At 44.7% G+C, this 14327-nt stretch overlaps 1 protein-coding gene across 1 annotated transcript in view; it reads right to left on the bottom strand.

Moving 5' to 3' along the window:
* Positions 1 to 3845: 3845 nt before the first annotated feature.
* Positions 3846 to 14327, bottom strand: part of LOC132821424 (glycogenin-1-like) — an 89201-nt gene continuing 78719 nt past the window's right edge. Inside the window, exons 6-7 of the mRNA XM_060834009.1 lie at positions 9665 to 9887; positions 3846 to 4707 (exon numbers count right to left, since the gene is read on the bottom strand). Of these exons, the coding sequence (XP_060689992.1) occupies positions 4543 to 4707; positions 9665 to 9887 (388 nt within the window). The 3' untranslated portion in view covers positions 3846 to 4542. The remainder of the gene's footprint in view (positions 4708 to 9664; positions 9888 to 14327) is intronic.

Below are 14327 nucleotides of genomic sequence, written 5' to 3'. Positions count from 1 at the left end.
AGTCAATGAACTTTAGAATTAGAATCCCTACAGTGTGGAAACAGGCCCTTCGGCCCAACAACTCCACACGGACCCTCCGAAGAGTGACTCTCCCAGACCCACTCCCCTATTTTTACCCCTGACTAATGCACCTAGCACCACATCCCTGAACACTATGGGCAATTTACCTAACCTGCACATCTTTGGACTGTGGGAGGAAACTGGAACAGCTGAAGGAAATCCACACAGACACTGGGAGAACGTGCAAACTCCACACAGATAGTCATCCGAGGCTGGAATTGAACCCAGGTCCCTGGCGCTGTGAAGCAGCAGTGCTAACCACTGAGTCACTGTGCTGCCCTAAGAATGCTTTTAAGAAAGAGTTAGTTTTTTTTAGGCTTAAAGGAAATCAAACAACAGAAAACAGGAACAGGATGCTGAGTTGGATGATCAACTATGATCATTTTGAATGGTGGAGTAGGCTGGATGGCCTACTCATATTTACTACATTTCTAAACTTTGAGGCAAATTCAGTAGTAGATGGTTGTTCAATTTTGTGTTGCTTACTCTTTCATGGGATGTGGCATTGTTGGCCAGACCAGTACTTGTTGCCTGTCCCTAACTGATGAGCAAACTGAACTGAACGGAGTGTTTGCTCGGCCATTACAGAGTAAACCATTTGTTATAGGTCTGGAGTTACATGTATGCCAGCGCAGGCAAGGAGGCCTGAACTCCTTCCTTAAAAGGGCATCAGGGCACCAGGTGGTTTGTTTTATGGCAACTAATGGTAGTTTCATGGTCACCATAAACGTGGCTCATTTTCGATTCCGGCTTAATTAATTGATTAAGTATTTGGGATTTGAACCATTGACCACAGACTTTGTTTTAAGAGCAAACAATGCAATAAGGTCAAAAATATTGTTATGTCAAGAAGGATGAAGCTATTAAACATGATGATTGGAGCATGGGGTCAATACTATATTGATTCATTCATGGGATGTAATACATGCCATCATTTATTACCCATCTCTAATTGTCCAGAGGGCAGTTAAGCATTAAGCACATTGCAGTGGGTCTGGAATCACACGTAGGCCAGACTAGGGAATGCAATCTAGGTAAAAACAATGACTGCAGATGCTGGGAACCAGATTCTGGATTAGTGGTGTTGGAAGAGCACAGCAGTTCAGGCAGCATCCGAGGAGCAGCGAAATCGACGTTTCGGGCAAAAGCCCTTCATCAGGAATAAAGGCCGAGAGCCTGAAGTGTGGAGAGATAAGCTAGAAGAGGGTGGGGGTGGGGAGAAAGTAGCATAGACTGCAATAGGTGAGTGGGGGAGGGGATGAAGGTGATAGGTCAGGGAGGAGGGTGGAGTGGATAGGTGGGAAAAGAAGATAGGCAGGTAGGACAGGTCATGGGGACAGTGCTGAGCTGGAAGTTTGGATCTAGGGTGAGGTGGGGAAGGGGAAATGAGGAAACTGTTGAAGTCCACATTGATGCCCTGGGGTTGAAGTGTTCCGAGGCGGAAGATGAGGAGTTCTTCCTCCAGGCGTCTGGTGGTGAGGGAAATCAAACAACAGAAAACAGGAACAGGATGCTGAATTGGATGATCAACTATGATCATTTTGAATGGTGGAGTAGGCTGGAAAGGGCTGGATGGCCTACTCCTCCCTGACCTATCACCTTCATCCCCTCCCCCACTCATTTATTGTGCTCTATGCTACTTTCTCCCCACCCCCACCCCCCTCTAGCTTATCTCTCCACACTTCAGGCTCTCTGCCTTTATTCCTGATGAAGGGCTTTTGCCCGAAACGTCAATTTTCCTGCTCCTCGGATGCTGCCTGAACTGTTGTGCTCTTCTAGCACCACTAATCCAGAATAGGGAACGCAATCTGCCAAGTGTACTTGAACTGTGAAGAAGACAGTGTGAAACTTCAAAGGGACATTGACAAGTTGGTGAACTGTGCAGGTAGATCACAGATAATGTTCAATGCAGAGAACATAGAATATAGAACAATACAACATACCCTTCGGCCCTCGATGCTACACCAACCTGTGAACTATTCTCAGCTCGACCCCCTACACTATCCCCAAATCATCCATGTGCTTATCTAAGGATTGTTTAAATCTCCCTAATGTGGCTGAGTTAACTACTTTACCAGGTAGGGCATTCCACGCCCTTACCATTGTCTGAGTAAAGTACCTGCCTCTGACATCTGTCTTAAATCCATCACCCCTCAATTTGTTATGCCCACTCGTACAAGCTGACGTCATCATCCTAGGAAAAAGGCTTTCACTGTCTACCCTATCTAATCCTCTGATCATCTTGTATGTCTCTATCAAATCCCCTCTTAGTCTTCTTCTCTCCAATGAGAACAGAAGTTGGTCAGAAGAACATTGAAAGACAATATAAAATAGGGAGGTACTATTCTACATAGGATGCAGGAGCTGAGGGAGCTGGGTGTAAATGTGCACAGATCATTGAAGGAGGCAGGACAGGTGAAGAGAGCAGTTAATAAAGCATGTAATTCTCCAGCTTTATTAGTAGGAGCTTTAGAGTACAAGTACAAGGAGGTGATATTGAACTTGTAAAAGTACTCATCAGATTTGAGCTAAAGTATTGTGTACAATTCTAGACACACATAGAATCCTTACAATATGGAAGCAGGCCATGTGGTCCAGTGAATCCGCACTGACCCTCTCAAAGAAATCCCACCCACACCCATCTCCCTACACCATTCCTGCAACAGTGCATTTTCCATGGTCAATCCACCTACCCTGCACATAGATTAGATTAGATTAGATTAGATTACTTACAGTGTGGAAACAGGCCCTTCGGCCCAACAAGTCCACACCGACCCGCCACCCACCCATACCCCTACATTTACCCCTTACCTAACACTACGGGCAATTTAGCATGGCCAATTCACCTGACCCGCACATCTTTGGACTGTGGGAGGAAACCGGAGCACCCGGAGGAAACCCACGCAGACACGGGGAGAACGTGCAAACTCCACACAGTCAGTTGCCTGAGTCGGGAATTGAACCCGAGTCTCAGGCGCTGTGAGGCAGCAGTGCTAACCACTGTGCCACCGTGGGAGGAAACCCACACAGACACGGGGTGAGTGCAAACTTCACATAGACAATCGCCCGAGGGTGGAATTGAACCTGGATCCCTTGCGCTATGAGGCAGCAGTGCTAAACACTGAACCACGTGTGGTATGAAAGATGTGAATGCATTGAAGAGTGTGCAGAAGGGAATGAGAAACTTCAATTCTGGGAATAGATTGAAGACATTGGAATAGGCTGGGTTTGTTTTCCTTGGAGCAGAGGTGGCTGAGGGGAAATCTGATAGAGGTATACGACATTATGACAGGCATAGACACAATGAATTGTGAGAATCTTTTCCTCACAACCGACATGCCTATGGCCAGACGGCATTAATTTAAGGTGAGGAGTAAGTAGTTTGGAGGGGATCTGAGCAAAGATTTTTTCATCCAGTGGGTGACAGATTGTGCTGCCTGAGAGGGTGATGGAGGCAAGTACTATTGCAATTTAAGTCGAGCACTTAAATGCTAGGGCATTATAGGCTATAGACCAAGCGCAGGTAAATGGGATTCGTGTACTTTGGTGTTTGTTGCTTGGCATAGGCATGGTGGGCCAAAGAGCCTCCTTCTATACTGTATGACTCTAAGGACATTAGCCCTGAGATCATGAAAGGCGGTATACAAATGCAAGCCTTTGTTTTTTGCATCCATTCTGCAGCTTTGAAACATTGCTGATGGAGATCTGAAACTTAATGCAGTAGAGTTGGGAAAGTGAGATAATTAAACCCACCGGAAGATGTATTTAAAAAATAAGTTCAACAATTTCAAACCAATAAGTTTATTTCATGGGTAAAGTGCTATGAGGCACATAGAAATTGATGGTCAGCAGGTTAATCACAACACGAATACCAGAACAGGTTGAAAAAGTCTTCAATTCTATGTACCATTGTTTTAAGGTACTGGTTATGTACAGTTTGCAGAAATTCAATCCCTAGGTTTTATCTTTTACCATCAAAGATAGAAATTACTTTTTTTTCTCACAATGGGAAAAAGGGGTACAATATTTCCTTTGTAAAGCATGGGTGCTGGTGTTCGGGGGAGGCAGTAGTTTATTGGCTTTCATGCATGTGAAGCTACTTAAAACATGTGTAAAATACTGTTAAACCCAGTGTCTATAACACAGTTCAAAAGTTTAATTAAGTCTGTTTTACTAAGTTAAGCAAAAAGCCTTCTGGAGGAACATTACAGTAGTAGGCAGTATGTCAATGTGCAAAGTATTGAATACTGGGAAGAGATTTACTTCAGGTTTCTGAAAGATGATGTTCACTGGTCTCTCTGTTACATTCTCACTACAGACGCTCATCACTGAGGAGACAGCCTGATAGCAACACCCCTTTCAAACCATGCCACTAACAGGTTAGGTACAAACCAGCCATGCACTGAACTCCAACCTAGATGCTGTAGACCTTCTGTATTCCGTCCTCGCTGGTAACCACGTGGGGATTTCAGTCACCTGCTGTTAGTTCAAGTAAGCATCTAGCTTCTTTTGAATGTTCTGGAAGGAATCTACTCCCATGTAATCAGCTTGACCCTGTTCCCACTTCTTCCTGCGTTCATCTGAGGAGACCACTTCATCAGGCGGGGTGATTGAAAGCTGGGAGACAGCCTCACTGAACTTATCCTCCTGTAAGTTTTCAAAATGAGAAAGGGTTATCATAAGCTTTAAACGTCTGCAAAGGCACATCGACCATCTTTGTAAAAGATTTTAATTGCGATTGAAACTTTGAATTATATAACACGAGGACGCATCAGCTAATTAACGTGTCTTTCTATATCTGATCAGCAATCTACTTTTGCACTGATCATTATTAAGCAATAAACAAAATGCAAACAGAAAAATCTCCCATGCAAGTGTCAGGAGCTGACCTATTGTTTTTTTTAACTAAGAAGTCACGTACTTCACTCGCACAATCTTTAAACAACACTTACGTCAATACTATTGAGTTAGCAAAGATTTTCCCTGATAAAAAAGTTAATTAACCAAGAAACAAAAAGTTGAATGAGAACTGATTGTAGGGACAGGGACCTTTGAAGTTGAGCATACCTTCCTACAGAATGACAGGCCACAAGTGAAAGCCAGTGCATAGACCAAGCATGACAGCTGAAAGGTTGCCAGACATATTTGTGAAGACAGAGAAAAAGAGTCAATGTGGGAACTTTCACACATCAGTTTACTGCATACAACAATGGCTTCTCATCTCGACCGCCTTCCAGAGTTCCGACAAACCATGAATTTAAGACCGAAGCAATGGCCGAATGTTGAGGGAGCCGGCTCAGAGCCGCAGGTCTGAATTTTACTGGTGGGACCGGGTTGAGAAAATGATTTTGCACATCAGGCGACATTGAACCGCGCTGCTGGGGAAGCGAACGCTGAAGGATCGTTCCCATTTCCCGAGAAGGGTGGCGTATACCCTCTGCCTCCCATTCGGTCAGGGCTAGAGGAACGGATGGGGGGTTGCGGGGAGCGGGATGTGTGCTGGAAGGCGATGCGAGGGGAGGGTGGGTACACAATCGCGTCAACAGCACCTCTGACGTTTTCTCAAGGTATCAAAGGGGCACCCTGGCTTCCAAACCAAAAAGAAAAAGTGACTTTTTTCTTCAGGGTTTTCTCAATTTTTTTGTGAGCAGCCACCTTTAAGAACCCACTGGTCTGGTGGCCTATGGTCTGGTCAACCCAGGTGGAACATGCTGAATTTCAATCAGGGAGCTCCGTCCGGCTACAGATTTGCAGCTTTTGGACCTGCCCGTATTCCTGCTTCAGGTGCCTTTTGCTCTTACAGGCTTGCCTGAATATTGTCATCAGGTGGGTTTTCAGCTTCCAAGGGGTAATATCCCACCCATGGATGCACGCACACAAGTGTTTCATCCCTCATCCAACTTGGAATTCCAACTCTGGCCACCAGTTTTACAGAAGTTGGACATTTGCCCCAATTCTGATTTATGTTTTTTAAAAAAAAGAGAGGGTTGCGGGAGTTGTTGCTTCAACATCTTGCCTGATGAAGCAAATGTCCAGGGCCCAAATGGTCAGCCCGAGCCAAGACTGCAGTGTGCCCTTTTGTATTCCTAACTTAGTTGGAAGGAGACACATTTCTGACTGACACAGAGCAGAGATCAAGAAGCAGGCAGAAACTGGGCTGGTCATTTTTTTCTCGTTGTCCTGAATGACGAACGTAGTGAGAACTGAGACCGAAACCATCCCTTTACAAACCTAAACTTAATAAAGTAGAAGTCACCATTTCATTCCCACACAGTCTTTTGGGAGTAATTTATTCAACTAAGGACAATGCTTCCCAAACTAAGACACGCATTCCCCTTGGGAATACCGCTGTTTGGAAGAGAAATTGCCTAGATATTTTTCTGAACAACGGCTTCAGAGATGTACCCTCTGGAGCAGATGGGACTTGAACCCAGTCTCTTGCCCTAGAGGTAGGGACACTACCGCAAGAGCTCTATCTGAGAGAAATTGTCTCAAGTCTTATCAATTTTTCCCCTCATTTTAGCCCATTATTTTTCCATTGGGTGCATGTGTAAGTGGAGTAAAGACAGTTAGCCTGATTCCTGGTGGACGTTGGCTCAGTTTGGTGTGTTTTTCTCCAAATGCATAGGCATGGCCCAGGAACAGAGTGCTGGGGGAATGTGGTAATCAACAACCTCTCTCTCTCTACTTGCATGGGTCAGAAATCTCAATGGGAGACTCGACCGTTTCCAAACTACAGGGAGCTGGCAGGGTCCTGTAGTACAATGGTAATGCCCCTGCTTCTGGGCTAGTAGGTCCAGGGTTCAAGTCCCACCTACCTTCAGGTAGATGATAACATGTCTGAACAGGTTAATTAAAATTGGGGTATATATGTGAAGAGATCATTGAAGATGGTAGAGGAAACCAGTTGCACGTACAGTGCTCTTGGCTTTATAGAGTGCAAGAGTAAGGAGGTGATGTTGATCTTGTATGAGAAACCCATTAGAGGTCTTCTGGAGTGTTGAGGGTGCTGTGTTACAGGGAAGATGAGAACGCAGTGGTTTACAAGAATAGTTCCAGGAGTGAGAAGCTTCAGCGATAAGGCTAGTTTGAAGAAGGGACTGTTCTCCCTGGAGCGAAGAGGACTGCACAGGGACTGAAAGAGGTTCTCAAAAGTTTGAGCAGAGTAGGTAGGGAGAAGCTGTTCTCACGTGTAAAAGACAAAAGAATGAGAGGACATAGATGTAAAGGGATGGGCGAAAGAAGCAATGGGTGATGTGACAAAAATAACATTTTCACACAGCGAGTAGTTTGGGTATGGAAATGTGCTGGTGGCAAGTTCAATTGTGGTATCCCAGAGGGTATTTGATAGTTATTTGGATTGCAGGGATATTAGGCAGATTGGTTCTCAGGGATAGGTATGATGGACTGAATGGCCTCTTGCTGTGCCATAATGATTCTGTGATTCTGAGCCTGCTGCCTTCAAGATTCCAGTGCTGCTGATCTGCATAAAGACACTGGGAGGCTGTAGTCAGGGTGGGAGGGTGCTGGGCCCATGTGATACAGGACAAAAAAAACCCCACCAATTTAGCCCATAGTGTTCCAGGGGTGGCACGGTGGTTAGCACTGCTGCCTCACAGTGCCAGGGACCTGGGATCTATTCCAGCATTGGGTGACTGTCTGTGTGGAGTGTGCATATTCTCTCCATGTCTGTGTGGGTTTCCTCCCACAGTGCAAAGATGTGCAGGTTAGCTGGACTGGCCAAGTTAAATTGCCCACAGTGTCCAGGAACGTACAGGCTGGATGGATTAACCATGGGAAATGGTTACAGGGATGGACTGGGTCAGGGTGGGATGCTCTTCAGAGGGTTAGTATGGACTTTACGGCTGAATGGCCTGTTTCCACGCTGTAGGGATTCTAATTCCAAGGCTTTGATACCTTTGTCTGAACATTAACTTTTGATATCAGAATCAGAAAATTTCAGATGTCATTGACTTTCTGCACCGTTTCCTTTTTCTATAAATGTGTGCATGCATTGTCTTGTTGGAAAAAATAATTCAGCAGATTTCTGTGCACAGCCAACTCAATAATCTGATTGCAAATTCAAACAGGAAGATTGCAAACACATAAAATGTGAAACATAAAGAAAAATACTCCAACAGTGTTCAAACCACAGAGGAAAGGGGACAGGGAAATGGGATGTGAGTTGTAGAGGGAAACTTTGATATGGGCTGAACAAAACCTGGCCAAAATGATGGCTTTTGAAAACACTTTGACAGAAGAAGAGACTGGTGGACATGCAGAAGTAGGTCAGGGAGATCGTGGAGAAACTATCACATCTGTCCAAAGATGTGCAAGTTAGGTAGACTGGCTGTGCCAAAATGCCCATAGTGCCCAGGGGTGTGCCGGGAAGGTGGATGAGTGATGGGAAATGCAGGGTTACAGGATTAGGGTGAAGTGAGTGGGATGCTCTTCAGAAGGTTGGTGTGAACTTGATGGGCCGAATGACCTTGTCCCACACTGTAGGGGATCCTGTGATTCTATCAATAGCTGGTGAGGTAAAGTGAGAGAACCACCATGGGGTGGACAATGACAAAGGAGGTCATTTAAAACTGAGGGCATTGTTGAGAAAATGTGCAGAAAGACCACAAGTAATTTGTTGAGTGGTTTATATTAAAGATGATGTAGGACGGAGGCCAGTATACATCAGTGATGGATGAATGAGAGGTGCTGTAACCATGGTTTGGACAGGCTGGGGTTTGTGACATTGTGACAAGTCTTTGAGGTAATGGGAAATGGGAAAAAAAAACTGTCGTATCAGCAGGTGAGGCAATGCTGCATTGGTGGAAATACATGGTAGGGGTGAGGGTCGTTTGTACACCCCCAGCAAGGGGTTAAATCATGGGATTTTTAGACAAATATAGAAATTGCTGGAAAAGCTCAACAGCTCTGGCACAATCTGTGGAGAGAAATCACAGTTAACGTTTCGGGTCATAGACATACACAGCACAGAAACAGACCCTTCGGTCCAACTTGTCCATGCTGACCAAAAATCCTAACCTAATCTAGTCCCATTTGCCAGCACTTGGCCCATAACCCTCTGAACCCTTCCTATTCATGTACCCATCCAGGTGCCTGTCGAGTGACCCGTCCTCACAACTCACTCCACCTGAATCATTAACTCTGATTTCTCTCCACAGATGCTGCCAGAGCTGCTGAGCTTTTCCTGCAATTTCTATGTTGTCTCTGACTTACAACACCCGCATTTGTTTCAGCTTTTTCGTTTAGTATGATATTTGTACCCTGGTGGAGTGACACGGGCCAATGGTAGCTCTGGAAAAAAATAGTAAGCAATGGGAAAAAATTGGCAACCTCTGAACTAGACCATTAGCTAAGAGGATAAATATATGCATTCATTTAATTAATTTATTGACCAAAAATTATTTCAGCAGGAAGAGTTTCTTCCTCAGGAAGATATCTACAAGTCACATTGTTAAATGGGGCCAATTCTTTTAGAGCCACTTGTCTACATGTTAGTTGATCTCCAACATGTCAAAAATTTCCCATCCAACTTGCCTGTCAGTGCTACAGCATGCTTAAGTCTACATTTCCCGATGCAACATACCTCCTGCGTGCCAGAACTAGTCTCCTTTGAGATACCGTGCTCTGTAAGAAGTGGCAAGACTGATGTCGTGAAGATGTCCCACCAAATGTTGAGGAACCCAGGGTGAATAATGGTGGAATAATCGTCACTATCTCGTGTCACGCATCTTGTCGTTGGGTCGTAGGAGTAGTCCCAAGGTTTGACCTTGCCAAGGAAGTGCACCACTTTGGAATCAGCACCATACCTGGAATTCCACATATTTCACACCATTAATGTTCCCGTCTCAATCACCATTAAAATAAATATCGTAGCTCTTCTATGTTAATGTTCATTGTGAGTCAAAGGAAATGCTTTTTGTAAAGACAGGAAAATTAAACCAGATAATGGAGATTCCACCAGGTCACACAGAATATGATCTCAGCACTGTGTGATGCATAGAGTGGATAGAAGAAACATAGATAACGGGAGGAGGCCATTTGGCCTTCAAGCCTGCTTCCCCATTCAATACAATCATGGCTGATTATCCAACACAGTACCTGTTCCTGCTTTCTCTCCAATGATAATGCACAAGGCAGAATAAGAATCAAATAGATCATGTAAAGGAGTGTACTAAGGAGAGGGCATTAGAGCACTGAATATGCCTTCAAGAAAGACGATGCAAAATAATGTACCATACAATAGGCACCATACAGTGCTATTCTACAGTTCAATGCCATTTCATCAATGTCCTATGAGTTAAGGCCAAAGTTAAAAATCACACAACACCAGGTTATAGTCCAACAGGTTTAATTGGAAGCAGACTAGCTTTCGGAGCATCGCTCTTTCATTCAGGTGATAGTCTTCATCAGGTGAGTTAAGGCCAGCATCTACATCGTATAAGTAACGGGCTTTCAACCCAGCAACAAAAGCCAGGCCCGAGTGCCTGCGGTAACTGGGGAGGTTGGTGTACAGATGTCACCGATCACAAACCACTTCAAAGGGCCCCAAAATCACACCACTTTCCCTGGTGGCGTTGGCTTTGAATGTAGCCACCGACACGTTTTCTACTGTGGAAATACTAAAGGCTCTCAGTATCAGATATGAGATCGCTCACAGTAATAACCTCGACAGATTAGTAACATTGTCAGTGAGTCAGTTTATCAAGGCGTTTTAGTTATCCCTTAAGTACAAGAAGGAATAAAAGGTAAAAGGTTAAATTACCATAATCCTACCTGGACCATAGGGCTAGTCTCTCATTAGAGGGAGAGGACTGGTGGTGGTTTAACCTGAGGGTCACCATGCTTCAGGCAAGGGGAGAGGTTGAGTCCTTCATGGTGACTATAAGGTCATACAGAAATCAAACACTTGACATTACTCTGCCTCGTAAAACAGCCATCTGGCCAACTGAGCAGGAGAAATAACTCATTCTACTAAGGAGGTTCAAATCAAAATCTAAGCATTGCTCCAGACAATCGTCTTGAGCATTTTCTCTGAGGAATACCTTCCTCCTGGAACACAGTTCAAGTAAAGGGCACCAGAGATATGTCCTGGCCCTCAGGCCAGGGAGAGGAATTATGAGAGCAGGTGTTTCTCCTGTTTCACCAGCCCCTTGTTATCCTAGCCCCACTGACTCCCCTTAACCTTCCTCACTCACTTCAGAATTAGCAACAGGGATGAACATATCTTTTGTTCTCCCCCAACGAGTCTTCCTAAGATTTTCTCAAGGGCTACTTTTGATGTTCGGGGTCTACTTTTCCATGCTCACTAACTCATTTATTGCAATCAAGTAGTGACCACATCTGCTGACATATGGGTTAACTGGGCTCACAGAGAACCAGAATTAGAATAATTCATCACTATACTCAATAACTGTCTTAATAAACTGTAAGACCTCAAGACCAGAAGACAGAAGAGCGGAAGTAAGCCATTTGGCCCCCACTGTTCAGATTGTGCAGGACATTGGTGAGGCCTCTTCTGGAATGCTGTGTCCTGTTCTGTTCGCCCAGTTATAGGAAGAATATTATTAAGTTTTTGTTGCAAACGTTTCGTCCCCTGGCTAGGTGACATCATCAGTGCTCTGGAGCCTCCTGCGAAGCGCTTCTTTGATGTTTCTTCCGGTATTTATAGTGGTCTGTCCTTGTCGCTCCCGGGTGTCAGTTTCAGCTGTCTGCTGTAGTGGTTGGTATATTGGGTCCAGGTCGATGTGTTTGTTGATGGAGTTTGTGGATGAATGCCATGCCTGTAGGAATTCCCTGGCTGTTCTCTGTCTGGCTTGCCCTATGATAGTAGTGTTTTCCAGTCGAATTCATGTTGCTTGTTGTCTGCGTGTGTGGCTACTAGGGATAGCTGGTCGTGTCGTTTCGTGGCTAGTTGATGTTCATGTATGCGGATTGTTAGCTGTCTTCCTGTTTGTCTTTGTCCCCTGGAGGCTCCAGAGCACTGATGATGTCGCCTAGCCAGGGGACGAAACGTTTGCAACAAAAACTTCCAGCTCGGCGAACAGAACCACAACAACGAGCACCCGAGCTACAAATCTTCGCACAAACCTTGAGAATATTATTAAGCTGGAGAGGGTTCAGAAGACATTTACCAGGATGTTGCCAGGTATGAAAGGTGTGAATTATAAAGAAAGGTTGGATAAGCTGGGAGTTTTTTCATTGGAGCGTAGGAAGTTGAGAGGCAACATGATAGAAGTTTATAAAATAATGAGAGGTATAGATAAAGTTAATGGTAGCTGTATTTTCCCTACAAAGGGGGATTTCAAGACTTAGGGATACATTTTTAAGTGAGAGGAGAAAGATTTAGAAAAGACATAAGAGGCAATTGCTTTACACAGAGGGTGGTTTACGATTGGACTGAACTTCCTGAGGAAGTGATGGCTGCGGGTACAATTACAATGTTTAAAAGCCATTTAGGTAGATACATGAATAGGAAGGGGTTGGAGGGATACGGGCCAGGGCAGGCAGGTGGGACTAGTTTAGTTTGGAATTATGTTCAGCATGGACTGGTTGGAGCGAAGGGTCTGTTTCTGCGCTGCATGACTCTATGACTCTGCTTCACCAACGAACAAGATCATGGCTGATTTGATAATCCGTCGAGTCTACTTTCCTACCTTTTATCCATCGCCCTTGGTTCCCTCCCTGATTAAAAACATGTCTACCTCAGCCTTGTATCTCCTTAGTGACCCAACCTCCACAGCCTTTTGTGGTAAAGAACTCCACCATCCCCTGAAAGAAAAGAAATCTGCATATCTGTCTTAAATGGGTGACCCTTTTACTCTGAGGTTATGCCCTCTTGTCCTAGACTATCCCACAAAGGGAAATAAACTCTTCTCCTGCACCTCAAATGTTGCCTGACCTGCTAAACTTTGTACAGCCCCCTAAGAATCTTACAATTTTCAATAAGTTTGCCTCTCGTTCTTCTAAACTCCAGTGAGTACAAACTTACTCAACCTTTCTTCATAAAACAATACGTCTATACCTGAGACCAACCCAGTGAACCATCTCTGCACTGCCTGTATAGGATCAGCAATTGTGTACTCCACTAAGGGGAGGCAATGATCTTTGGTATTGTTACTGGACTGTTAATCCAAGATCTGGGTATTGCCCTAGGGAACCAGGTTCAAATCCTGCCATGGCAGAATGGTGGAATGTGAATTCAATTAATATTGGGAATTAAGAGTCTAATGATGACCATGAATCACCTGCCAGGAAAAACCCATCTGGTTCACTAGTGTCCTTTAGGGAAGGAAACTGACATCATTCCATTCTATCCTTGAGTCACATCAGACCCACAGCAATCTGCTTGACTCTTAATTACCCTCTGGGCATTTAGAGATGGGCAATAAATGCTGACCTATGCAGCAAGAACCTCAGCCCATGAATGAATTTTAAAAGAAAATTCTCTTTGCAATAAGACCAACATTCCATTTGCCTTTCCTACTCCCTGCTGAACTTGGATGTTAGCTTTTTGTGACTCATGTACCAGGTTCCCCCAAATTCCTCTGTGCTGCAATTTTCTGCAGTTTTTCCACATTTAAGTAATCAAAGTTTGTGAGAAGATTTGTTGCTCGGGTGCTCGTTGTTGTGGTTCTGTTCGCCGAGCTGGGAGTTTTTGTTGCAAACGTTTCGTCCCCTTTCTAGGTGACATCCTCAGTGCTTGGGAGCCTCCTGTGAAGCACATCTGTGATGTTTCCTCCGGCATTTATAGTGGTTTGAATCTGCCGCTTCCGGTTGTCAGTTGCTGTCCACTACAGTGGCCGGTATATAGGGTCTAGGTCGATGTGTCCGTTGATAGAATTTGTGGATGAGTGCCATGCCTCTAGGAATTCCCTGGCTGTTCTCTGTTTGGCTTGCCCTATAATAGTGGTGTTGTCCCCTTCGAATTCATGTTGTTTGTCATCTGAGTGTATAGCTACTAAGGATAGCTGGTCGTGTCGTTTCGTGGCTAGTTCGTGTTCGGGTGCGGGTTGTTAGCTGTCTTACTGTTTGTCCTATGTAGTATTTTGTGCAGTCCTTGCATGGGATTTTGTACTGTACGTTGGTTTTGCTCATGCTGGATATCGGGTCCTTTGTCCTGGTGAGTTGTTGTCTGAGCGTGGCTGTTGGTTTGTGTGCTGTTATGAGTCCTAGTGGTCGCAGCAGTCTGGCTGTCAGTTCAGAAATGCTCCTGATGTATGGTGGTGTGGCCAGTCCTTTGGGTTGTG

The sequence above is a fragment of the Hemiscyllium ocellatum genome, chromosome 13 (assembly GCF_020745735.1).
Source record: "Hemiscyllium ocellatum isolate sHemOce1 chromosome 13, sHemOce1.pat.X.cur, whole genome shotgun sequence".
Classification (NCBI taxonomy): domain Eukaryota; kingdom Metazoa; phylum Chordata; class Chondrichthyes; order Orectolobiformes; family Hemiscylliidae; genus Hemiscyllium; species Hemiscyllium ocellatum.
The sequence above is the reverse complement of the archived record's forward strand: the minus strand, read 5'-3'. Positions and strand labels throughout refer to the sequence as shown.